Source organism: Genypterus blacodes, unplaced genomic scaffold (genome assembly GCF_046128005.1).
Source record: "Genypterus blacodes isolate CSIRO-AG114 ecotype Tasmania unplaced genomic scaffold, CSIRO-AGI_Gbla_v1 ptg000067l_1, whole genome shotgun sequence".
In the NCBI taxonomy this organism is placed as follows: Eukaryota; Metazoa; Chordata; class Actinopteri; order Ophidiiformes; family Ophidiidae; genus Genypterus; species Genypterus blacodes.
The window spans coordinates 14,628,986-14,654,326 of NW_027466879.1; the positions used below are offsets into that span (position 1 = coordinate 14,628,986).

General features: G+C 42.0%; 1 protein-coding gene across 1 annotated transcript in view; it reads left to right on the forward strand.

Annotated features, from left to right (window-relative positions):
- Positions 1 to 703: 703 nt before the first annotated feature.
- The window catches only part of insyn1 (inhibitory synaptic factor 1), a 38,246-nt gene continuing 13,608 nt past the window's right edge, over positions 704 to 25,341 (forward strand). The window contains exon 1 of the mRNA XM_076155288.1: positions 704 to 847. Within this exon, the coding sequence (XP_076011403.1) occupies positions 704 to 847 (144 nt within the window). The remainder of the gene's footprint in view (positions 848 to 25,341) is intronic.

The window sequence follows — 25,341 nt, forward strand, 5'->3', positions numbered from 1 at the left end:
TCCCCAGTGTCTGTCCTTTCTCTTTTAAACAACAGTGACCCTCACTGAGGGGGGAGATGAAGGCAGATCTACTCCCTGCTGGCCATCGATAATGTAGAACACAATAATTTTGAAGATTAAGCAACTGCTGGAAGTTCTATTTTTCTATTTATCCTGGATAGTTTACTCCATAGAGTGATGAATATAAACACCCATTTCTTAAGAATCACACTTTTTGCTGCGTCTACTTTTGTATTGTAGCCTGCCATTATGTCACTGTGTTTCACAACTAAAAAAGATTGTACAGGACAAGTGAAAGAAGAATAGAATCTCATCTCATCATCTTGGGAACAGTTTCAAAGATATACACTGACATGAGATGAGCTGGATCAACATGATTATGTAAGAGCCCATGTTTTTTTGCCTGTTTCTTTTCCATGGATTTACTGTGGTTGAATCATCCCACAGTCATTTTCTCAACATTCTTGAACCCATCAATCCAAAGGCATGGATGTCAGAGTGTGACCCTGTGTCGAGTGTGCGGGCAAGGCAAGGTGTTTTGGCTGCCCAGGTGCTTTTAAGATGTTGAGGTCTCCCTGCGTGGTTGGGGCCCCTGTTCGGATCAGTAGCACTGAGGCTCCTTGTAGCCAAAGACATGGACCCCGACTCGGCTCCCCCACGCCCTCAGCCTATTGGCCACTGGCCCCACTTCGCCCTGTAAAGGATGTCCCTCAGCAGAGGTCAGGCCCGGGACACCTCTGAGACCCCCAGCCCGAGAGAACGCATCCGCAGCCACATGAAGATGGTGATCAACCAGCTAGAAGGCATTCTCATAGAGCTCAAGGATGTGGCCAAGGAACTCCGGGAGGTGAGCCTCAGAATCAGCTTACACATATCAGATGTTCACTGTTTAGAGATGGAAAACAGAGAAAGAGCAAGGCAAGGAAGAGACAGGGGGCAGGGAAGAATGTTGGTAGAAGGTGGGTGTGCTTCTCACGTAAGCTGCATATAACAAAGTGTAAAACTCTTCTCACAACGTGGAGATGCTGACTAAGATTTGACAGTGATAAGAATCTACTTTTGTTTTTGAAGCAGGAAGATGTTTATTATAGCTCAAGCAAGGTTATCTTTCTTTTGAATTGAAAGAATTGCTTATTGCCAGTTTAGGTCATGTGCTCAGAGGTGTCTTGTGAAAGGTACAGTACACGAAGAGCTGTTGAGTCAGTCTGAATAGAAACACAGAAGAGGGCTTAGGTAAGACTGACGACTTATCACTGCAATAGTTATATAACCACTTTGTTAACATCAGCAAGATTCCTACTGTATTGCTGCCAGTGCCATGGTAACGCTGGGAGGAAACGTCTGTGTCTGTGTGTGTGTGTGTGTGTGTGTGTGTGTGTATGTGTGTGTGTGTGTGTGTGTATGTGTGTGTGTGTGTGTGTGTTCATACTCTGTACAATGATCTGTAAAAAGATACACTGCGGATGCGTGCATGCCTGTGCTTACATGCATGTAAAGGTACATGTAGCAGGATGAGTGCATGGACTAAAACATGCTTGGTATAGGAATGAAAGAAATATCTTTGCATTGATACCACGTTTGTTCATGTGTCTGTATGGCATTAGAGTGCAAAATGGCCCTTATTATCTCTCTACGATCTTTCCCTTGCAGTGTGCTCAACACTGTGAGCTCTCTCCAAAGGCAGATAGAGTGACAGAGACAAATGAAACACAAGCAAACAGTTGTGCCTGACCAAGCAGGTCCATTGCATTAGTACTCTCCCAGTTGCTTCTGATGAAGGATGTGTGTGCGTGTTTGTATGTGTGTGTTGAAAAAGTGCAATGGTAGATGTGGGCGCATCCAATGACCTGAGGAGCGGAGAAGGAGGACTTTGAACAGCCATAGTGAAGGTGCCATAACTCAATCCGTCACAGCACAAGCCTTTTCCCCATTTTCTCTAACTCCCACCTCTGTCTTACTCACCACACTCTGCTTTATGTACTTGCACGCGTAGAGGTGCAAGGGCACAGCTCACTGTGCACCTCCTCTCTAGTGAGTGTGAGAAGCCAGCCTGAATGCAGGAGTGATTGATGATTATGGGACAACGGCAAGTGGAATAATGCTGGCTGGAGCTATTTATAAACAAAAACACGGCCTGCGCCTCTGCCAGCTCCAACACATTTTACCATTCTTATCCCAGACCCCATTAGAGAGGCCTCTACACAGTGGCTCAAATGTCATTTTTTATTGGGAGAGCACAAGCCCACATATCGGAACGGCTAGGAATCACATTAGCTGCAGTGGCAGTCATAATGCTCATATCAATATCCTGCCATTAACTGACCTACCAGATTGAAGATAAAGAAACCGAATCAGTGCTCAGTGTAGCAACATCAGACAGCATAGGGGCCCAATGTTCCATAAAATTTCTTACTCTTAGCTACATTAAAGGAACGATATAATAGATGACGACTGTCACATAAATATATGATGAACTGGTGTGTGAAAGTATTGAAATAAATAACTAAAAGAATGGATCTGTAATGAGTCACTGTCACCCTCAAGGTCTGGGGACCTGGAATTACTACTGTGCTCTCAGGGGTTAATGTCTGCCCTCCACACCACATTGCTGCCCCATAAATAAAGTGCTTACCATTCTGTTGCTATACTTATATCACCGTAGGTCTTGCATATCTCAAGAAGTTTCAGACGAAACCTCTCCTGAAAAGTCCATATGTTGAAGTATTTGTTCAGGGCAGAAACTTTTTTAGTTTAGATTTTAGAACAGGGTTGGACTATATCCTGCAAAGGGGTTATTGCCTCTGCCGATTTGTTAGCGGGGTGCATCAATAATTGGTAAAACATTCTTAAGGATTTGAGTTAGGATTCCAATTTGTTAATAATTGGTTTTATGTTGGCTTTGAATGGATAAGTCATTTTTTGTAAGACCCAAAGAGTAACACATGCAAGCAACACATTTATGATCATTTCTATTCCAATTTTAGCAAACACCCCGTCAGCCATTTTGAATGAAGCTGAGAAATTGCCTTCCATGAATGTTTATTTCAAAGGCAATATGAAGGAAAGTTCCATTTGAGGACGTGAGGCTTGGGTGTTTTCCGTCAGACCTTCACAGCATGCAGTAATGCTTTCAGTCCTGGCCCTCCAGTCCCACGACTGCTTTTCTAGTCTACCCAGTAGTAATTGCACTTTTCCTCTCCCAGCTGTGAGAGACATCACAGCCCATAATATACTGCAGTGGATATCATAATGTTGCAGTCTGAATGGCTACGCTGGAATCCAGCAGGGTTCACAAGCACCAGCTTTGAAAGTCACTGACATGTATTTACATACAGAGGTTCCTTTGATTGAAGTGGTGTTAATCTTCAGAATCGAACAGGCCTAGGCTGTATTTTGCAATGAAAACCAGAAATAGAAACACTTCAATATATATAAAAATGTGTATAAAATCCATCAGAGGTGTCTACCTTTGTTTTATTGTCTCATCTTCTGACTTCACACAACAGAGCCAAAGAAACAAACCCCTGGTTTTGTGCAGGGATAAATTAAGTCCAGGCAAGGTTAACATGAGACACACAGTCTCAAGCTCAAGCTTAATATTTCAAAAGTCAAATATAATACAACGCATCCACAATCTTTCAAGATAGTTCCATTCAAAAGCCAATTACAATTGTCATGCAGCCCATCATATCTATGAATCCCATTTCAAGTTTTGTGACAGATAAAATGAGAAGGAACTAAAGGAAGGACATCAGAAGAATATCCATTGATAAACTACTCCTTTTGTAATAATAATATGATATGCATTATTATTACTGACAGTGTCATTATTAGTGTCAGGTAGAGATGGAATAATTCATTCAGGTACCATGTGATTCCCAACCTTAGGGAAACATGGAACGAGAAGAATGAATAGCACCTTTTGCAATTTTCAATGTCGATACGTTTTGAGAAAACTAAAATTCAATGAAACATTTTTGAACAATTGATGATATGCAAATGCTAGGCGAACACCCATGTTGGTTATTAGAGAGATACAGACTGGTAAGTTGAAAGAATTTAATGAAGCAAGAACAGAAAAAATGCCACAGAGTGGTTCTAGTGGGGTGGCAGTATGGTGCAAGACTTAAATGGAACTGAGGGACTGATATTCCGTCCGTGTAGTTATTATGTGGAATCGTGCTATGAGAAGGTAATGCTACGTGTCTGTGTTCAACTCGAGAAGCCACGAGAAGGAAATCAGGACCGCGGGCAGAATTAAAGCTCTGAACGATCTCTGGACAGAGAGCAATTATCGGCAGCAGAGTACAGTGTGTCCGGGATACTGGCCTCTATCAGTCAGCCTAAGGAGAGCTGCTGCTAGTTGTCTGTTCATCCTCATTGTGATGCGGGAGAATGGCTTATTGTTTCTTCTCTGCGGAAGGCCTAAGGAGGCAGTAATAAAGCTGAGTCTCCCAACCGCATTAAAGACTGAACTCTTTCTAACACTGACCATCATGCATTTCTAGAATTATATGATGATTGACAAAACTTGCATCTTTGTAAAATGTACAAACTGACACGTCCAGTCGTGACCAGCCAGGTTTGTTAAGGCGTGAGAGTAGGAAGGGCAGTCATTTATCTCTCTTTTACTGTGTGCTGTTATTCCTTTTATATGATTCATCATGTTGTAATTAAAGTCACAGAAGTCCTGTTTAACAGCCTCTCTGCACTATTTGATGGCAGGCTTTTTGCCCCATCTGACATGGTTGAGTGCCACTGTACTAATACAGCCTAGCTCTTTTGAGGCATACCAAGTCCTTCAGTCAACCCCAAAATCTCACTAAAAATTACAATCATCCATGGAGGACAGGATGGCAAAAGATGCTCCTACGATGCTCTTTCATGTCTGAAAGAGCTTCACGGCTTAAATGCCACATTGTTAAGCTCGATGTGGAGGATGAGGCATCCCAACAGCTGGCCCTAGATCAGTCAGCCTGTCAGCCAAGGAGCAACTAGTGTGTCTCCTGGTCCCAACTGAAGCCAGATAGGATACAGCCAAGGGGAGGAGGAACTATGGCACCTCCCAGTTGAAGCTATCATGAATAGTACTGAGCCACATCAGTTCCCCCACCCTGAGGTAACCAAAGGGGTGGCTAAACCAAAGACCATTTCAACACACAGGAAAAACACTCTAGTTTTGACTGCAAACTATAAAATGTTGCTGTAAATAATTCCAAGGGCCAGATTTAGTGTAGCTGCAATGCATTTGCTGAGTATGAGGGTCTAATAATCTGACACTCTCTTTACATGTTAATGAAAACTTTTATACTCCATGAAACAATTATACTCTTGCATACACCCCAATTTGAATTTGACAGGAATCAAGCTAAGCTTATTCTAAGTTACACACCTAACTTGCGTGATCTGCACATGTACCGTATCTTCTTGGAATTCTTTGACTCAACGGCAGTGTAGACAAACAAACAGTATAGTGTGCATGTCAACATAGTGACTCACATTGGCTACGAAAGACGCCCACGGCCTCTTTTGAAACAACTATGAGCCACCTAGCTTTGGCTTTAGCTTTTGAGGCACTGTTGATGAAGGTGCTCCTGGTGCACAGAGATGCTTGCGGATGACATGATATTGTCTTTGTTAAACCAGAGATGGACGACACGATCAAATTCTAGTACCATCAACACCAGACCGTAAACGTAGACATCCATCTTCCTGCTGGGTGCTTGCACTAAGTTGTTTAATTGACCGGATGAAGTGCTTTTTCTGTCAGCTCTGAACTTTGAATGCTGCCTTGCCAAAACAGAAACATCAGATAAATGCGGTGATGTAAAAAAGTTCAACATTGTACTTAAGCCAGTACTTGAAGTTACTTTCACTCTGAATGATGACTTGAACTGGCTGAGTATCTGGCTGGTAGCTGTGGCAATTACTGTTTGTCCAATTGACTGCAGACAATCAGAAATTACAATCAGTCACAAAGCTGTGTCCTAGACCACGTCCCAGAGAGCAGCCATTTTGACTTGGCTGCCAGTTTCCTGCGTTTACTGCCCAGTTGACCACAGCCCATTGATCTCCGGCGAGGATGCTTCAGCCAATAAAGCACTGGAGAACCCATTTAGTTCAGATTAAACCATGGTTTGGCCCAGTCTCAGACCTGTGCACATGTAGACCAGCCGCCCTCCAAGCCAACAACACTTACCAAGACGTGCTGAAAGCTTGAACACAGAGGGGAACACTACTACTTGACAAACCTGGGCCACAAGTATCCTTCTCATTAAAGCAATTCAAAAGGAAACGACAAATATACGCCCGCTTGCCTCTATCAATTCTGTTCCTCCTTGCCTGACCTCTTTCGTGTGTTATTAAATTCCAAAATTAAACTTGGTGGCGTGCCTCCAGCAGAGTTCTCTTTGCTCAGTAAAACAACAGGAACAAGGTACCTCAAGTCTCGTCTATTCTTCACTGAATACAAAACAGCCAAAGCGCTGCGTCTTTACCTTGATGCTTAGATCAGATGTTTTGCTCTAGCGTTGTGGGATTGATGAAGTATTGCCTCAGTATTTTGTAAATCCAATGTCAGATCATGTTTTGTGTAAACTGATTTGTCATGGATATTAAGAGTGACTTGCAAAGACATCAAATCAATCAATTAGGTTTTCAGATTCCAAATTTTCAAGGTACAACCGAAGCAGTCTGTTTAAGCGATATTCATTGTGAAGGATATTCAGAATCAGTCCCAGAGAACTTTTATTCCTGGTTATCATCAATGTAAATCCTAGAAGGGAATGTTTTTCAGGATTTTGATGCTATCGAGTCATCTGAAATATTAAATGCATTTCTACACTAGAATAATCTCTTTGACCTCTTTTCTAAAACGCTTAGCATAATGTATTAAAGGCTTTGTGGCTTTTAGGTGAAACAAGGCACAAGTTGTTTTGTATTTCAAAAGTAGCGATTATCTGCAGTGTTATTAGAGTAAAAGGTTTTAATATTTCCCACCGCAATGTAGTGAAGTAAAAATGGAAAGGAGCACAAAGAAATACTCAAGTATGTTAAATATATATATTAAGATTGTGAGCCACCACTCGCCCAAAGATTGCAATGGTTGGAGAGAGGGGAATGAAAGGAAAGTAGAAAATGAGGGGTAGTGGTAAGCAATGAGTTGAGACGTTCACAGCATCTAACCTTGAGAGCTGTGAAGAGAATAAAAGTGAACCACACAAAGCATTCCCCTGAGTCTCTTTTACGTAGCTCTGCTGTGGAGCTGCTGCTTATTCCTCATGCAGTCCCAGCATATTGACTAGTCCATCATGTCCGTAAGGCCCACTGGATTAGCTGGCCCTCTGAGCTCAGCTCCAAGAACCCTGGACTCAGCATAGGCCGTAATGAGGGTTTTAGGTTAGAACTCTGCCGAGGGAAACACTTCAAAATTGCGCTCATCATGCTCATTGATTTTTATCAACTAACACACCAGGCGTAGGCTAGTTACAGATAAACGAGTGAAAATTGTATCACAGATGTTTGTACATTATCTTTCAGCCATGAACTCTTTTTTTGTCCCTAGGCGAGGATAGAGAGAGAGGGGGAGGGAGGGAGGGAGGGAGAGTGAGAAAGAATGCAACAGGGAGACGGTGAGAGGAGAACAGACAGAGAAAGATGAAGGGTGGATGGAGATAATGGTTCCTCCTGCTGCACTGAATTGCGACAGACTGGGTGGAACAGCTTAGATCAATTGTTGCAATTGTGCTCGTGGGCGTGTTTAGGATTGTTTTGGCCTATCTTTGTGCTGTGAATAAAACAAGTAGGCTGTAGTTAATGGTGTGAAAAATGACATCCACTGAAGTGCACAAGCAGCCTCCAAGAATAGCTACATCATTTCACTGTGTCAAAGGATACTGTACATATTGGGAAAGCGTGCCCTCCATTGGTCATCCATATTTTTTTCACCAATTGTTTCTCTAGAAGTAATAAAAAACACCATTTTATGTAGAGTGCAGATGCACGGGTGAATAAAATGCAATTCCAACAATGTATGTAATATCATTTTGGAGAGATTTTCCCCAATTTGTATAGCCAGTGAACGTTGTCAGCATGGGCCAGCACGCTCATCTTCATTCAGCTACAGCCACAGAAACCCTGTTACACCCAGGGATGGGATTTTTGGCTTTGCATTATAAATCAACCGAGTTACAAATGAGATTGTGCAGTTTAAAGGAGCAGAAATAGCCACAAACATGAGAATACCCTTTGACTTACAGTACAGTATGTCTCCTCTGTATGTCACACCTATCATGTGACATCAAACAACACACAAGGTTTCTTAATTCTCAGGATGGCTCGTTGTTATCGTACTATGGAACAAATGATAGTGCCTCTTCTGATTTATGCTGTGTGTGGAGGAGAGCTGTTAAAAGGAAAGTGAGAGGCTACAACATGACTCAGCACTGTATTTCTGTACCATAACAAATATTACTGTGCATAGGGAAGTAGGGAAAAAGCAAAACAAGGGTAAAACTAGTAGGATTCTGCACAAGCCCACAGTATATTTGTGTGATGTGAAGCAAAGATTAATGCTGATTTGGTTGTTCACTTTAACGCAAAATTAGCTCTCGGGTTATGGTGCTACAGCACGTGTCATGAAGACGTAATTGTCATTCATCATGATGCTTCTTTCTATCGGTTTTATACCACGACAATTCATTCAGGCATTTCAATTTTGCAGATTGTGGGTCTATTCATGTCTTTAAAGTGGTCAAAGTAATATATTTTCAACTTATTTTGCAGAATGGAACTGAGCAATTTGTTGTCTTATCAGGCTTATCTATTTAATGCAGTGTGTTTCAGAGAAATTTGCCAGCATGCGTTTGACTTGTTTCTAGTAAACATTTCAGAGACTGGACGGAATTGCAATTAATCTATAATTCATGCAATAGTTCTTGTGATTGCAGGATTGTGAGTTTCTGGATGAGCAGAGCTGCAGAGAAGTGATGTACCTTGCTGTGAGAGCAAGACAAATGCCAAACCATTACATTCTCTGGAATCAGATGGATTACTGGGATTTGTTTCTAATCCACCTAATTAATGCAAACTACACAGAGATCCATTTAACATTTAAATGTCATTAATTATTTCATTTCATGGGGAGCCTGTCTGTCTGAATATTTAAGTAGGGTGTCTGAGCTTGACACAATGTCATAGCCAACTTAAGCTGGACCTGTTTTACAAGGATCCAGCCATTTGTTTGCAATTATTTTGCAAATGTTAGCAGCATCACCATTTTTAATTTCATGATTCAAGAAACTGTTAGTAGAGCGCAAATCTACAATAAGTCTAGCAACATTACATACTGTACATACCCAGATTTGATATTTTAGATTTTCCTGTAACCAGCCTAGTCTAGACTACTTCAGATCATCGGGAATAATTTATGCTGAGGACTAAAATATGAGCAGTTAAAAAAACATGCATCACACCCAGCTGGAGATCTAGACGTGTGAGGCATCTCACTCTTTGCATGCTGGGAATAGGGTGTATGAGCAGCAAGAGAATATGGACACTTAATGCAGGTGTTGCATTACTGCTATGTGTTTACAACATTTAATTGAATCACTTTGGCGAGGTGGATAGCTGTTGGCTTTTGAGTTTAGGTAGTGCTACCAGGTTTCGGTGGGGATTTTATCCAAGAGGAATACTTCCATGTCTATCCAGCATGGAAAGAGGTGCTGTGCCAAGTGGAGCAGGTGCGTTCTGGCTGCAGGTGAATAAGTTGGCTGTGATAATCAGTTGTATAATTCCAGTATGACTTCAGCTGTGGTTGTATTTCCAAGGGAGTGTTTTCTCAGTCAGCTGATTCTCAGTGGTACCTGTCATAACGATGTGTTTGTACAGGTTTCACCACTGGCTGTTCTCTCTACCACAGGCACTGTGATTCCCAGTGAAATGCAGAAGCTTTCAAGTCTGTGAATTGTAGATACTGTAAATACACCAAAGTTAAGGTGAGGATGTTTGGATACAGGCCTCTATTTTTCCGGAATCTCCTGTCACCTTGTGTAGGCAGTTTTCTCTCCCACTGACAGACATGGATGGTTGCCACCACTGTCATTGTCAATAGCACAGAAACATCTAATGCAGGGCAGGGCAAGATGAAAACAGCGGAAGGGGAGAGGACACACACATAGACACACACACTTACCCACACACAGCAGAAAGGGGACAGAACCTGCCGACAAACTATTTGGATGATTAATATTTTTTTGTCAGTGGCGCAGTCACCTTTGTAGCTTACAGTTTATGACTACACATAACAGAGGCCAGGGTGATGAGGGCCAAACTTTCTGACATCTGTGCTAAGTGGACAACAAAAGTGTATGAAACATCATTTGAAATTTTGGTCTACTCTTATTCTCATGGATATTATTTGAGGGTGGACTAAAGCTGACTGCTCTGAATTCAGCATTGGCCAACTAATAATGGACATTTTTTACATTTACCTAACATAGCAGGGACAAGAAAGGAGTAACAAATAGCATTAATCCATGTGGATGTAACACTATGTCAGTGTGCACAGAACCGGGACCCTGATTCTGAATAACCCTGGAATGTAGATGTTAGTTATTATTTTATTTTTTTAGTGTTGAGCAAGTCAACATGTCCCCTGTGAGGACAGACTGTTATTATCACTGTTAATAGCCATACAAAAGTAGCATTGCCAATATAATTCAGTTATTCTGGCATTGTTGCCTTTAAATGAATGTGAACAATACAAATTCAATTGTATGTAAATGAAGTTCATTTGCAATACATTCAGGAGTTTTAATGCAAAATAGAACGGTGAGCTTTATGTTAGACACTGGCTCATGGCTGCTTGATTATTATTGTGCTCTAATGAACAAAACTGGCAGTGTTGGTGGGCCTATTAATATCTGTTTCATGTCAGCTGCTGCTTGATTAGAAAATGTTACTAATCCAGAATCTCATAATGCCAACCTTTTAAGAATTATATATCTGATACACATGTACTATATACTGTATAGGTCTTTAAAAATGCCAAGAATGGGTCGTGTAGACTTTTTGGAGAATGGAGAAATGAGTGATGAAAGAGAGATTAGCAAGTGAGAGAGAGCTGACTGGTAATGGTGAGAGCAGATTTGCTGCAATCAAGTCTGAGATTGTTGCTCAGGGGAAATAACTGAAATAAGTCCAATAGAGTATTAGTGATTTAGTGAATTATTTTAGATAATTAACAAGTAATATTAGAAGACAAATTCAGTTTCTCTGATGGAGCAAATTGGACACTGGACAACAATTTTCATCCTGTGTGAGCTTTGTACAGATAGGATAGTTTTTCATGAGAAATAGCATAACAGAGCAAGAGCAGAGCAATATTAATTCAAGGTTATTCAAAATTAAAGCAAGCAATCCAAAATGAAAAGGAAAACAACACATGGTCTTGATTTGTGCTCCGACATGGCAAATGAGAAATTCAGTTTGATTCCAAATGAGAAGCGTAATGTTCTGCTATCTGCACCTGATCTCATGTTAATCATGATGCAGCTTTACTTGTGTGATGCTCTGTGCCTCAGTTATTCATCAAAACTCTCCTTCTATGAAAACTAATTGCTTTACATGATGTTAAACAATATCGCAATCACATGACAATTTTTACAATTAAAAGATGATGAGCTAAAATCGAATGGGGCAATGCATATAGCGCAGTGCCAGATGTAATGTGTCGTTAAAGCCACATTGTCCACCACACCCATCATAATAGAAGCTATTCATAAAACATCGTCACAGCAAGAATAAGCTGCATGAAACCTGGCTGATGTTTTAAACTGTGTTTGGCTCATTCATGTTGGTGATCAATAAGAAAATAACCAATGAGCCATTCAGTTGATTAGTCATTTTATTTAAAGACTATAGACTCCCTATATAGACTGGATAGACTACAGACTGGATAGAGTTGGTAAGTAAGTGATTGCTTTTGATTTGATCCACCGGATGATGAGGGAAAATTTGTTGCATTTTGTGCATCCACGCATCGTGTATTTGTATTTTCAGGAAGCTAACATTCCATTCTGAATGTTCTCTGTTTAGTCACTCAAGGCCAAAAAGTACATTTGCATCATCCTTTCAACTTTCAAGTGTCTCCACTTGCTGGAAGGTAGCATTTCAAGTTCTGTGTGTACCCTAGCCTGGGCCATGTTTATTGACAATTCCTTGTGATCTGCCCTTTTTGCCATTGCTTAATCAACACTGTCGAGTTTCATTTTGACTGTTGTAGGGCATACTTAAGGTAAATGATAATAATTTATTCTATTCATCTCAGAAGAAAGATTGAGAGAAAGGGACAAACTAATAGGACTGATTGATTTCAGTTAGGGTTATACCGACCCTTCTGTTTGAAGCCTGTAGCCATGTGGGGGTCATGTATTTTGGCAGTAAAATTGATTTGATTGACCAATTATTTAAACGGTTCTTCCATCATTCCCATTGTCAGCCTGCATAACTAATCATCAGCCATGGCAATTTCCTCATTGATTCCATTACATAAGCTATATTCATGGTTTATACACATATGTGTCCAGGCTGGCTGGCTGTTTGTTTTGCTGTACTAGCAAGGATAAACAGATTTCACATGCTTTTGAAGTGTGTGCTACATGAAGTAGTTAAATGGTCAGCGAATACAATGTGAAAATCAATTTAATGCCTGATCCCTTTTGGGACGGATACGTCTTACAATTTGAATGCAATAATGACATTAAGGGTAATTGTAATAGCAGTGACCCTCCCAGAGGCAGCTTCTTTCAAAGGGAAATCTTTCTCACAAATTGATCTAATGCTAAAGAGCATGCCCTGGGCTTTGCTGTAGAGCCAATGACTTGAATTAGAGGGGAAAAGGGAGGGAGCCATGGTGACCTGCAGGGTAGTTATCAAGGTCATGGCTAGAATTATAACCCCAGAATCAGCTGTTCGTGTTGGCAGAGAGGGCAGTTTGATGGAGCGGTTTGCCCAACGTCAGGAATTTCAGAGTCAGGTGAGGGTGAATACACATAGGTCATCCATTGTTGTGTTTGAGTGGGGAGGCTTTTGTCAGCACAAAACAAATAGGGCAAGGGTATGGCACAGCAGGGCATCTGATGTTTGTCACAATCTATATAGGTGTGTGTGTGGAAAGAAAATATTTGGGAGGCAATAGGGAGGAAGAGATGGAACTAGGCTAAAAGAGAGAGAGGGAGAAGGGACTGAAGGAGTGAAAAAGACACAGGGACTAAAAAAAGAGGAGAGAAAGACGGCTTATCTCTTTGCCAGCAGCCAACAGTTCCTTTTTTTCAGAGCCGAAGCCATGTGCACAGGGCCGCGGGGGATGTGTGCTCCTCTTTGGGGTGTGACAGCCAGAGGGTCAGCGGTTCAGTCCATAATTCTATGGCCGCAAGTCAGTCACAGGTACATAACAATAAAAACTGGGCCTAGCTATTTAACACCTGTCACTCGTGTCCCTGCACTGGGAGCCGGCTGAAGCCTGTTGCCCAAATCATATTTAACAAAGGTTCAAAGGATCAAGAATGATTTCTTTGCATCCATCTGTGTGTGCTTATATCTTTTAGAACATAGTTTCTCTGTTCCTGTCATCTGTTGCTGAATTTCTAGGCATCCTGTGCCTTTAAGAAGCCTGCAGTTTATCCGACTTGCATCACTGTTGCTTTGCAGAGTCATTTGTAACAGCCTAAAATAGCTTTGGTCTACATTTAGTCGATGACATCGACTATGACCTAAATTGAGGTAATGTTAATTGGGCTGTGAGAAGCTAAATTTAGGTGGCATACACTCTTTACAGGCATGGGTTACTTTCAACACATCTTTATGTATAAGCTATGAAGTACTTCTCAAAAACCAAAAAAGTCTTTTAAGTGAGATTTGCACCATGTTTGGAGAGTAAATGTGGCTTTTTTTGGTTAAAACTAGAAATAGGAGCAAAACATGATGTAGAATTTCGACATGTAAACGTTCAAAGAAACAATATTACATTATGGAGGATTATGAGTACACTAAGGATGCAAGAAGAGTGAATGGAACATGTTTTTGAATTGTGGTATTTACTTAAATGAAATTCACTTAAAAGAGAAAGTGGAGTTAAAATATTAAAGAAATCACTTGATGTTTGTAAGGCTCATTACCAGGCACTCTAATCAGCGCTCAGTTTAGGAGAATACCTACTGTCCAGAAAATAGTGTTCGCTTATTTTATCATTACCAGTATCATATTTAGATCCACCAATAACCACGCAGACAACACTACTTATTGAGTAATTTTCCTCTGAATAAAGCATCATCTCCACAACACCATGCAGTGACTGTAAAACTGACTTAATAATACATTATATTACCCCTGATTTTACATTCTTTGACAGTTTTAACTGTTCAACTGCAATCTGAGAGATGATTCGATTAGATCATTGACCTTGAAGAGATTAGATCATAGACCTTGAAGAGATACATGGCTGTCATGTTTTGCGATGTGTGTTGAGACTGGCAAAACCTGTGGTAATCAGCTACAGCCAATGAGAGTGCAAGATGTTTGGTGAGGGGAAACAAGGGGGACTAGTTGTAACACCTGCAACAAAACTCATGGCGGTGAGTGTCACTTCTTGCATGTGTTGTCGTGACTAATTGCCGTTTGCCCGACAGAAGGATGACTCACCGGGGATTCTGGGGCTGTACCGTGATCTTATTGCATGTACATAACATAAACCCCCAGATGTCCGAATTTATGCCTGCACCCAAAACACATTGCTATTTTGTCACTTAATTTTGACACTGGATACTTTGTGAATAAAGACGTGGCGTGCCTACGGGTGTGTTCAAACATCCTCTCCTCTCCTTGATCATACGTGGTGCATCCACACACCTGGAGGAGGGTGACACTATTACCTCCACGTGGTCTAATTGCACGGACATAAGTTTGGCGGCTGAAAACTGTTCTAAAGCCATATCCTGCAGGAGAGGTAGCAGGGGTGCAAGGCTGTGAAAGTCATTGTGACAGCCACTGCATGATTGACACATTGATAAAGGTAGACTGTGGCCTCTGTTCACTGCAGGTAGTTGGGCTGTTTGCCCCACCTCCACAGGGCTCCAGGGAGGTTGGCGAGTTTAGAGCAGCTCAGGAAACATTTTGTGTTGGACTTAAATGTAACCATAACTGTTGGTGGTCAGGCAATTAGATAGACGGTGCAAAACACAGCCTCATGCTGTTCCCAGCCCACTCGTGCTTGCCTGCCACAGCACAATACATATGTATGAGTCTAAGCAGAGAAAAAGGCAAGAACCCAGCAAAACACCCAAACTATTTCCATATGTGTTTCTCAGTACAAGTTGTCTTAAGAGAAGTACTGCTGGGGTTTGCACGGTTGAGGTGCCCTAATAATGTTATAGAGTAAATTAATGTTAAGGTCTAATAGGCATAATGGCTTCAGTTTATTCATACAAAGTAAATGGCCTGGCCCGTTGTGTGCTTTTTGGTGCGGTTGAAGCATCAGTGATGAATTACTTTCATGCACCTAAACATAGAAAATTGGTAACCAATCAATAAATCCTCTTTTTCAATTCAAAAATATGTGCTTTTTCTATCAGTGAGGCTAGCGTGGGCAGAAGATCCATTATTGATCTACGACTCTAGGACGCTTGAATATCCTTGAGAAATATCACACTTTGCAGTTGGTTATTAAACTTTGTGCATTGTCTGTAATGTTTTAAGTTTTACGTTATAATGACTTGTATGGAAATATATCGGGTCCTTGTTTTCAACTTGTTTCACTCAAGCATCGTTTCCGAGCAGACTTACTAAAATCAACAAATTCCTGCAGTAAGTTTGCAGAAGCTGCGTCCAATAGTTTCTTATTTCCTGTTGGGTTTTTTTCTACACTTTGATTTCCCCAGAGGTCTGTGGTTACCACAAGCACACAAAAGTTTTCTATTGTTATTTGCTATTGTAAAAATCATTTCTAACAAGTTGGCGGTCACACATTGTGAAAAGTGTATTGATTTGTGGAGAATCTAATAGAAGAAGAGAAAATAATGTGAGAACATAGCCTATTACAAGCAAATCTGTCTTTGAAACCTATGATCCGTGAACACACTTAAACTGAGTTGTATTTTCTACTCGTGAATATCTCTCAATATGGATCCTCTTCTTGCATTGACAAATAAAAAGGACAAATAATGTCAGCTTGATCATCAGTTAAAAAAAGAAAACAAACAACAGAAGGCTGCCTCGGGTGTGATCTCTTTGAGGGGCATTGAGCCATTGAAGGAGAAAACAAGCTTTAAGAGAGAAAGGAAAAAAGCCGTGCTGACACTGCTAATCACATCATCACTCAGACCTCCGCCGATTCCTCACCCCTCTTATCCACAATACAATGTCAAAATAACTGTCACAAATGTTTTGTGCCGGCAAACTGCTGGGGAAAATGTTGGAGTTTGTGGGAGGTGCTGCCTGCTCATGATATCGAGAACACTGAAAGATGACGGCAGTTCAATTGAGAAATAACATTCATCTCGTGGAAACGGCTCCAATAAGCTGCCACCACTCACAGCGACCAAAGTCTAAATAACTTTCAAAGGGAGACTCCCTTTTTTCCAAAAGAGAAAAGGAGAGAATTATTCTGATGACAAACACGCTGTAAACCTTTCTGACAGCCAGTGGCTGTATTTACAACAGTTTTATAGTTTATTGGATTTTCCTCCTTTATCTGCTATTGCTTTATTTAGTGATAATAATGCCAATGAGAGAAGAAAAATGGACCATTGGATTCTCTTAATTCACCACACTCCCTCGGTTGCCTAGCTTAAAAAAAAAAAAAAGAAATATTGGTTAAGGTGCCTTTCAGGGAGCAGCAGTATTGTTAAAGTGCAGTTTTAGCACGGTATTGAAAATATTCTAAACAATACCCAATACGGTGGAACAACGATTTCTGAGTGGGAGCCCATCTGTACAGTCCTGTTAGAATGAATGCGGGCGTAAAACACCCTGCCAGCAACAATGAGACACGCTGTTAGAATCATCCAACCAAACCCAGACATTGTTCTGTTGTTCCTGTTAGAATTATGACCAGAGGTAAAACACAAACATTAGTGTGCAGTGAGGGTTACTTAAGGTCCGATCACCACCTTTTCTGTCAAAGTTATAAAGGTGAGTGCAGTTCCTTATTTTTTATTGGTTAAATTTAGACCAGTGCCCGATGCTGCCGACAGAATACTAATCAGGCCAGTGCACACCCAAAGAGAGAGCTGGATGATAATGGACGAGAGTCTCTGCATATAAAACACTCCACTCTTGTATTTCTCCCCCATTTCTACTGCATTAAAGCTTTCAAGCTTTCAGGATACGACGGAAACAAAGCCTGGCCAGAAGTTTAATTGTGTCCCAGGGAACTATTGACAATTTATCATACAATTATGAGTGACACTTAAAGCCTCCAAGTCATTATCGTGACACATTACAGAACCTTGGTGCAAAGCTGATTTTCACCACTGGACAATCCAAATAGAGTGTGACTCGTTAAATGAAAATTTCATATGCATTTTGATGCATTATGCTGAGGAGTGAGACTGAACAGATTGGATCTATATTGTCTATGTCGAACTATCAAAGCCAGTACTGCAAACATCCTAATTTCTTTCCATTATGCATAAGAGAGAGTGAATACCTTTGAGGGCTGCTCATTTTATTGACCATCTAAATTTGCTCTACTCGCATACATAATTAAAGAATTAGAGCTGTAACATAGAAAATAAGCATTGATGGGATTTAATTGCTGGGAGTTGATGTGCAGTGTTTGTCCCAGCGTTGAAATCATTTGAGTCAAATCTGATTTTTCTTCATTTGTGTCGCAGATTGTGCCTTCGCTAACACACCCTATCACATGGATAATTCATGCACAATTCCATTAAGTGCTTACTATGAATCTTTCATAGCTACCTACAGTGTAATGCTGTGTATCTTTGGCACCATGACTGCTGGTTTCTGATGAGCATTTATGTGGAGCACCAGTAACTAAGTGCTACTCTACAGATTACAGAAAAAAGATGGAGTAAAATCTGTGGCTCACTGAGCACACAACCCCCCATCTTGTCTCGCTTCTTTCTTCTTCTTTTTTTTTGCTCTGGAAATGAGAGCAGATGCCAAATGAAACCACTAAGCAGAGCAGTACTCAAATAAGAAATGGCTGCAACCAGGACACACAGCGTGGATATTTAGAGCATTGTACATATTTTAGCATGCCATTTCATGCCATTTCAGGTCAAAGCAGAACGCACTTGATCTGATTCGTCGTCGTGTTTGAGGGAACATGAAAGCAAAAAGTCCAATGCAGCGGTTCACTGCCAAGTATAAGCACTGCTGGAGCCCGATTGGACCTTCTGTGTCTAAGGGATGGGTCACAGGTTATCAGAGGGCCTGGTCCCTGTCTCCTACTGTCACTCCCTCTCCTGTTTTTTTCTTTGCATCATTCTCTCTCTGTTCCCAAACTCCCCGAAGTCAACAGGGACACTCTAGTGTGGAATCTAAGGTTTAAGTTTAAGACGAGGGGACCCCTGTGTCAGCGCGACACATGATTTGGCCATAAGGAGAGGACAGATACATACGTGGCTGGAGTAAGGGAGAAGAAGGGCGCTAAAGACATAGGAGAGGGGGGCAGTGTCAGGGTGCTTCATCATGCCCGGTGACAATTGCACAGGCAGAGCAAAGCAAAGTACACGTCCACTTACAATCTGCAACCTTATCCAATCGGGCTGCCAGCTAGCGGTCACCTCGCAGACGTCTGGCCAAACCCATCTATTAACCCAGAACACCTGGCCACTTTCCAGCGTGAACGACTGTGCATGTAATTGTGCTTGTGTTCTGTGGAGGGGAAGGAGGGGGTGGGGTTTGGGGGTTTCTTCAATTACATTTACATTTTGATTCATAGGTTCATTGCTCAAGGGACAACAGCAGAATACCTGCAGTCATTAAAATATCATGATTTTACATGTGAACAAACATGGGCTGGTTTTGGAACGCATGATCAAAGAAAGTATAAATATAAATGGATGTTTAGTTGTTTCCTTTATTGTTAATAACCTTGACCTAGAAACACACACACACACACGCACGTTTGCACACCTCGATTGACGAATCTTGTCGATGCTGCAGAAAGCATCAGCATCTACATAATACAACAAAACTAATTTCCCTGTCTCCCGCTGTTCTTGAGTCGTGAGAGGATGAAAATATTCATTGCTGTTGTCCCGAACACAGCATAATCATCCAGGATTTATGCTTCTAGCTTGTATCAAATTAATTGTGCATGGAGTGAGGAGAGTTGAGAGAATATCTCATACAAATGGATTTCACCCCGTAATCTCACAACTGCATAAAGTAATAGTACCTGTTTCTTTTTCTATTGAAATCTAGGTTGTACAACTTTTAGAAATAGTTCTTAGAATTTACTGAAATCATTATTATTACATCCTGATAAGAAACCATTTATTCAGCACTTACAACCACTCTACCGGATTCATTCAAAACAGAGAAATAAGTTTTGATGTCATTGTCATGGCGTCACGTGAGAGCAATTGACTGCAAATGTTCAAATTACTAAATGCTGAGCTCCAATACAATGCTACGGTATAGAGAAGCTCATTTCTAGGCTTATCATGATGGCTTGGTGAGAGGCAGTATGCGTGACATTTACACTGAATACATGACAAAAATGTTGTCACTGGAATATTCATTGCATTTGAAGGTTGAAGTTATAGGGTTGCTGTTGTTATATTTGGGGGGTAATGCACCATGTGTTGATGGTGCAGAATCAATCGGAGGTGTCAGTCATGTGGGTGCATCTATACTAGGTTCTACACTTCTTCATCAGGCAGACTGGAAAAAGCTATGAGGGTCCAGGTCATTAAGATTCACTGTACGTCTTCAAAGCTGTCTTTCCATGTCACTCACTTACTAAGACTGTACTCTACCATACACAGGGAAAGACACATCAGCAAAGCATGTCACATGTGAAAAACATACTTGAACATTAACAGGGCGAGCCCCCCTGTGACAGGAAGAATGACCGATTCATCATACAGGAAATAAAAGCGGGGAAATAGAAGCCGGCGCCACATCTATAAGCACAGAAAAGGGAGGGGTTGACAGTAAACCCTGTAAATCCATTTGGTTTTTCAGACATAGAAGGAGAACAGAACTGACAATAGCTTGAGGGGCCAGTGCTCCACGGAGTGAATACCAGAGTGGAGGGGAGGAAAAATAAATAAAGAATGTGTCACCTAGTGGGAGGAGGCACCGAGGCGGGATCTGTCAGAACTCTGCTGCTGTCTGCAGATTAGATCTTGGGCTATTTAAAGAGGGAGAGAACACCACAGCCCCCCGACGCCAGTGTCCACATTGCACCCGTCGCCACTCAAACACAGACATCATTGGGCGCCCATCACCTTGTGACACGGAAACACGGCAGGCATAAATGATGACTTCACAGAGGGGAAAAGGGGGGACGGGGACGTTCTCTTCTACGCTGCGACCGACCCGTGCAGGTTACGGATACACCACCCGAAAGCCAAGGTCACAACAGAGTGACATTTAGTCTTGAGCCAGACTGAGCTCCAGCCCCCTTTTTTTTCGGTTTTTGTTGTTCTATAAATAAAACTTCACACCCTTTAGCTTAGACACACAGGTTGCCATCAAAATGTTCATAGTTTCCCATCACAATCAGAGTAGTGTGAGTGAGCCTGGCAGGCGCGCTGATTTGCTCTATAGTGTGTACATCTGGTGTGTGTATCTGTGTGCGTGCCTGGTTTTGGGAGGGAAAAAAAGAGTTGATTGATGCATGTGCTTGCGTGGGTGTATGAGTATTTGCCTGAATATATGAAACTGGCTGCGCGTGCGTTGTGTGTGTGCGTTTTGTGTGTGTGCGTTGTGCATGGTGCTTGTGTGTGGTTTCTGTCCTCCCACAGTAGATTGATTAGATAGAAAGCTGTTGGCGAGGCCCCACAGTGTGTTTGGTCGTGTCACTCTGACTGCTGCGGCCGTGTTTCTTCTCGCGAATAAAGCAACATTATCCTGGTGATGTTTGCCTCCCAAACGTGAACAAAGGATGATGAAGCTCTGTGCACCGCAGGGTACAATGGGCCGAGGATGATGAAGCTCTCAGCACTGCACGCTACACTTCCAAACCGCTAGACCTCATTTACCCCAAGATACCTTTTTCCCATCCCGTGCTCCCGCTCGCTCTCACGCCGCCCGCGTTCCCTCTCTCTTCCTCCAGGCTGCTGCAGACTGACTCATTCTCAGCCGGTCGGTTATCTCTCCATCCAGACCTCAGATTTCACCACTTCTTTAGTTGTCATCAATCAAAGCCGAACTGCTAGAGAGCTCGCAAGAGAGAGCTCGCAAGAGAGAGAGAGGGAGAAACCCCATGAAAGGTGTCAAAACAGTGGCCAGCTTAGAACTTGCAGTTGTAGGTTTTGGGCGCCCGGCATTTGTCCACGCAGACTCTGGTTCCATGGATTATTAATGCGGCTCCTTTTCAAACTGTTTCGAGGAACCTTGTAGAACGATGTGTGTGAAAAGCGAGAGGCTTGCGTCAGTGGGTGCCTGGAGAACACCGGTTATTGCATCATGCCCATAAAAAAAACAAAACACATCTACTGCTGCAGGTTTGAAGGAGGCGTTTTGCTGGCAGGCTGAGCAGAGGGGAGAGGGTCACGAAGAAAGCAGGTGGAGACAAAGAAGCGAGGGAGGCTCGGCAGAAGAGACGGCACGAGCGTTTTCTCCCCCCACAGATGGCTCGACGAGGCGCCCGTACCGTACCTCTGCCTGCTAATTACATGCCATGCCTGACTTCACATTTTTTTCCCCTTCCCCTACCAATGTCAACTTTATTGAAAAGATTGAATATGTGTTACACGGAACAATACGTCTCCATTCTTCACTCCATCCAATTTGCGTCAACAGCGGAGTACAATGGGCCCACTGTTTATGCGCCGGCAACTTAATGTGTGAAAGCCAAAGATGAAATGACAGAAGAAAAGGAGGGAAAATTGCCTCTCCTGTCCTTCACCCCACTGTACATTGCTTATTTTGTCTGAGATAATTGGCCTGTTTAATGTTCCTAGAGAGTGCAGGTAGAGAAGCCCGTCGCTTTCTGTCTTTCCATAGAAGGGAAGCGAACAGATTGTGGCAAGTGAGAGGAAGTGTGACGGATGGGTGAGATACAGTGTTGCTGGTTAGCTGCTACGCATTTACCATTCGCTTCCATTGGCACTAAAAGGCAAATCTCCTCCCCCACAAAAACATCAAAATAGAGCCCAGAAAGTCCTGCAGACAATACAAAATGACTATTTAGAGTATTGTTTACTTGACCTGCAATAAACCTAATATGTAGCAGTTGAAAATATTGTGTTATTGCCTGTGTCTAATCAAATAGGCTAATGTAGATGCTTAGTACATTGGTGTGCATCCAACTATACATTACGCCATTCACCTAGTAGAATGTAATAGTAACAGTGAATACTCTCAGCCGCAATTAACAGTGTGCTAAAATGCTGTCCTAGATAAAACTTCTTTTCATTTGTTTTAGTTTCTGTTTACCATATTCGTCGCTGCCGGAAGGTTCTCCAAACACCGCCACGTTTCCCTGCCAACACTGCAACCTATCATTACCAAGACACACACACACACACACACACACACACACACATTCAAAAACAAATTGTGGGGAGGAAAACATGCAGCGGTGTTGCTCTGATTGAACACGTATGTGCTGAATTCTCGACAGGCAATCCATAAGCGATGACTAATTTCACATTCAAAGGCAGGATTTTACTTTAGGAATTCTTTTTGAAAACATTCTCGCTCTCTGAAGGCAAAAAAAACAACAACCTTGGATAGAGCATAAAGAGGATATCTCACAGCGCACAGATATGAAATATTTCCTGTGTGAATGTGGTGAGAAGATCGCTGCAGTTTTGCTCTCAGTGCCTGCTTAGGTATAAATTATACTGTATGTGACATTTTAGCACCGCACTCAAGGCTTTTACAGCGTTTAAAGTGTAGTCACTGTGGACCTTATCAAAATTCCTGGCTAGCTTGCGAGCGCACGTCTGTGTTCTGCGCTCAGTGCCATCATGTAGGGCCTCTCAATATCATCCCCTCCCTGATGAATGCCTGCTCAATAACATAATAACACACAAGATTCCTGCCTACTCCCCTCCTGAGATGAGATACTAATTGTTTTATTGATAATTCTGATACCCTGCTGCAGTTTGATGGCTCACCCCCTCACCACACACACACACACACACACACACACACACACACACACACACACACACACACACATACACAGTCCGATGCAGCTGTACGTGATAATGTACATACAGCACCATTACCTCACCCCGATGGGATCGTCCTAACCCTCAAGTGCTTCATTCTAGCTCATCTCGCTACTTTATTCTAACACGGCCGAGCTAAAAATAGGAGAAGAATTTGGATAATGACAAAGAAGGTCATTGCCGGATTTGCCATCTCTGCAAGGTTTGGGCGAGAAGCTGGCTGATTGTTCATTTCTATTGTCGGCAATGGCGGACTGTTACAAAGACGTTATTCACACATTATGGGGAGACAGGTCGACATCTGTCACCCGGATGATTGATTGCCTGAGGAGATTCTTCAATATGCAAGATTTAGTCCTGTTTTACAAGACGCAACGTGTGGGTGGGTGGGTGGACAAGAGAGCATCTATAAATAGGGGAAGCAGGCGATTGTGAGGGGGTGAGGGAAACAGGTATGCATGGCGGCCAGATGGTGCCTTGTGGGGAATGTCTCCCAGTGATTCTGTTTGCAAATAGGTCTCTGCAAAAAATTGCAGTTTTCCTCCCCTCCAACTTACACACCGTTATAGCCAGAGCTTTAGGAAGTGACATATCTGATAAAGGTGCCACAGACTCAAAGATGCCCTGCCGATTGCCAGCCAGCAAGAGAGAGAGAGTGAGAGTGACGTACTGTGACAGGTTTTTGTCACTACTCTGAGGGGGCCGCCCTACAGATTGTCACTGATAGAAATGGCAGAACCCTGGAAGCAATGACAAATTGTTTAGAGAGGAATGAAGTAGGAGAGTGAGTCATGCCAATATCTGTGCCCTAAGTCAGCACCGCGGCGGGGGCGGTGAGGGAGGCGTGCCGTCACTCAAAGGTTGTAGTTTTCATTTCCCCATTATGATGTGAGCACATGTCACGACCCCCATCAACAGAATTTTGACACCTTAAATTCAAAACTAGTCTGTTGTGAGATAATTGTGGTTCCAACTTATCCAATTTAATACAATTCATGTATTTGAATGACAAAATTGTAAAGTACTGTTCATAGTGTTCAAACAAGTGAAATTGCTACAAACCCATTGGGAAGACTTGGCAAGGGTAAGAGTTCTAGCGCAGCTCCTCTCACCTTCCACCCCAGAAGACAGAACAACTGTAAAGCCTTTCATCAAAATCCAAACATACTATACATAATTATTATTTAACATTCTGCTTTGCTGTTTCTTGACTTTGTGCACATGAGCGACTCAGTTGAAAAAAAGGGAAAACGTAAGGCATCAAGACTCTCTTTATGTCATCAAGAGACCGATCCCTGATCTGCTCCACTGAGCGAATAAGAAAACAACATTGTGAACACGGTAACAGAAGCCTGAGTGATTTCACGGAGATATGGGCACGTTTTCTGGTTCATAAGTGCTCGCACCAAACCAAATAATGGCCGTAAAAGCTTAAATGAACATTCTATGAATACACAAATTAAATCTCCAATTATTTTAATACAGCAAGCACGTTTTATCTGTTGAAAGTCTTTACTGCCTCCGGAGAGTTGGCTATTTAGAATATATGTGAACTCTGCATGATAATAGGATTAATAATGTACTGTTTCTTAAGGATGAAGTGTTGCCTCGGAAGGTTCATATCTGCTCCGGAAATTTACTTTACTGAATGAACTGTGTCTAAGACTGCGATATCAGTTTTGTTGTATTTTCCCTTTTTTGTTCACATAATAATTTTAAAGTGCAAATTAACAAGTCAGTAAGTGCCTTGGGAAATGTATCACTACAGATGGGACTCTATTATTGCATATCCACGGCCGCGGTATTGTGAAATACAATGTTTATTTTCGATTACTTACACATTTTCACAAAGCAGCATACTCCTCCAGACAGTGAGTCACAGGCCTGCGGGTGAAAAACAGTGTTGATGAGAGGTCAGATGAGATTTGTTTATGATCCAGAAAAGTCTTGATAAGAACACAAA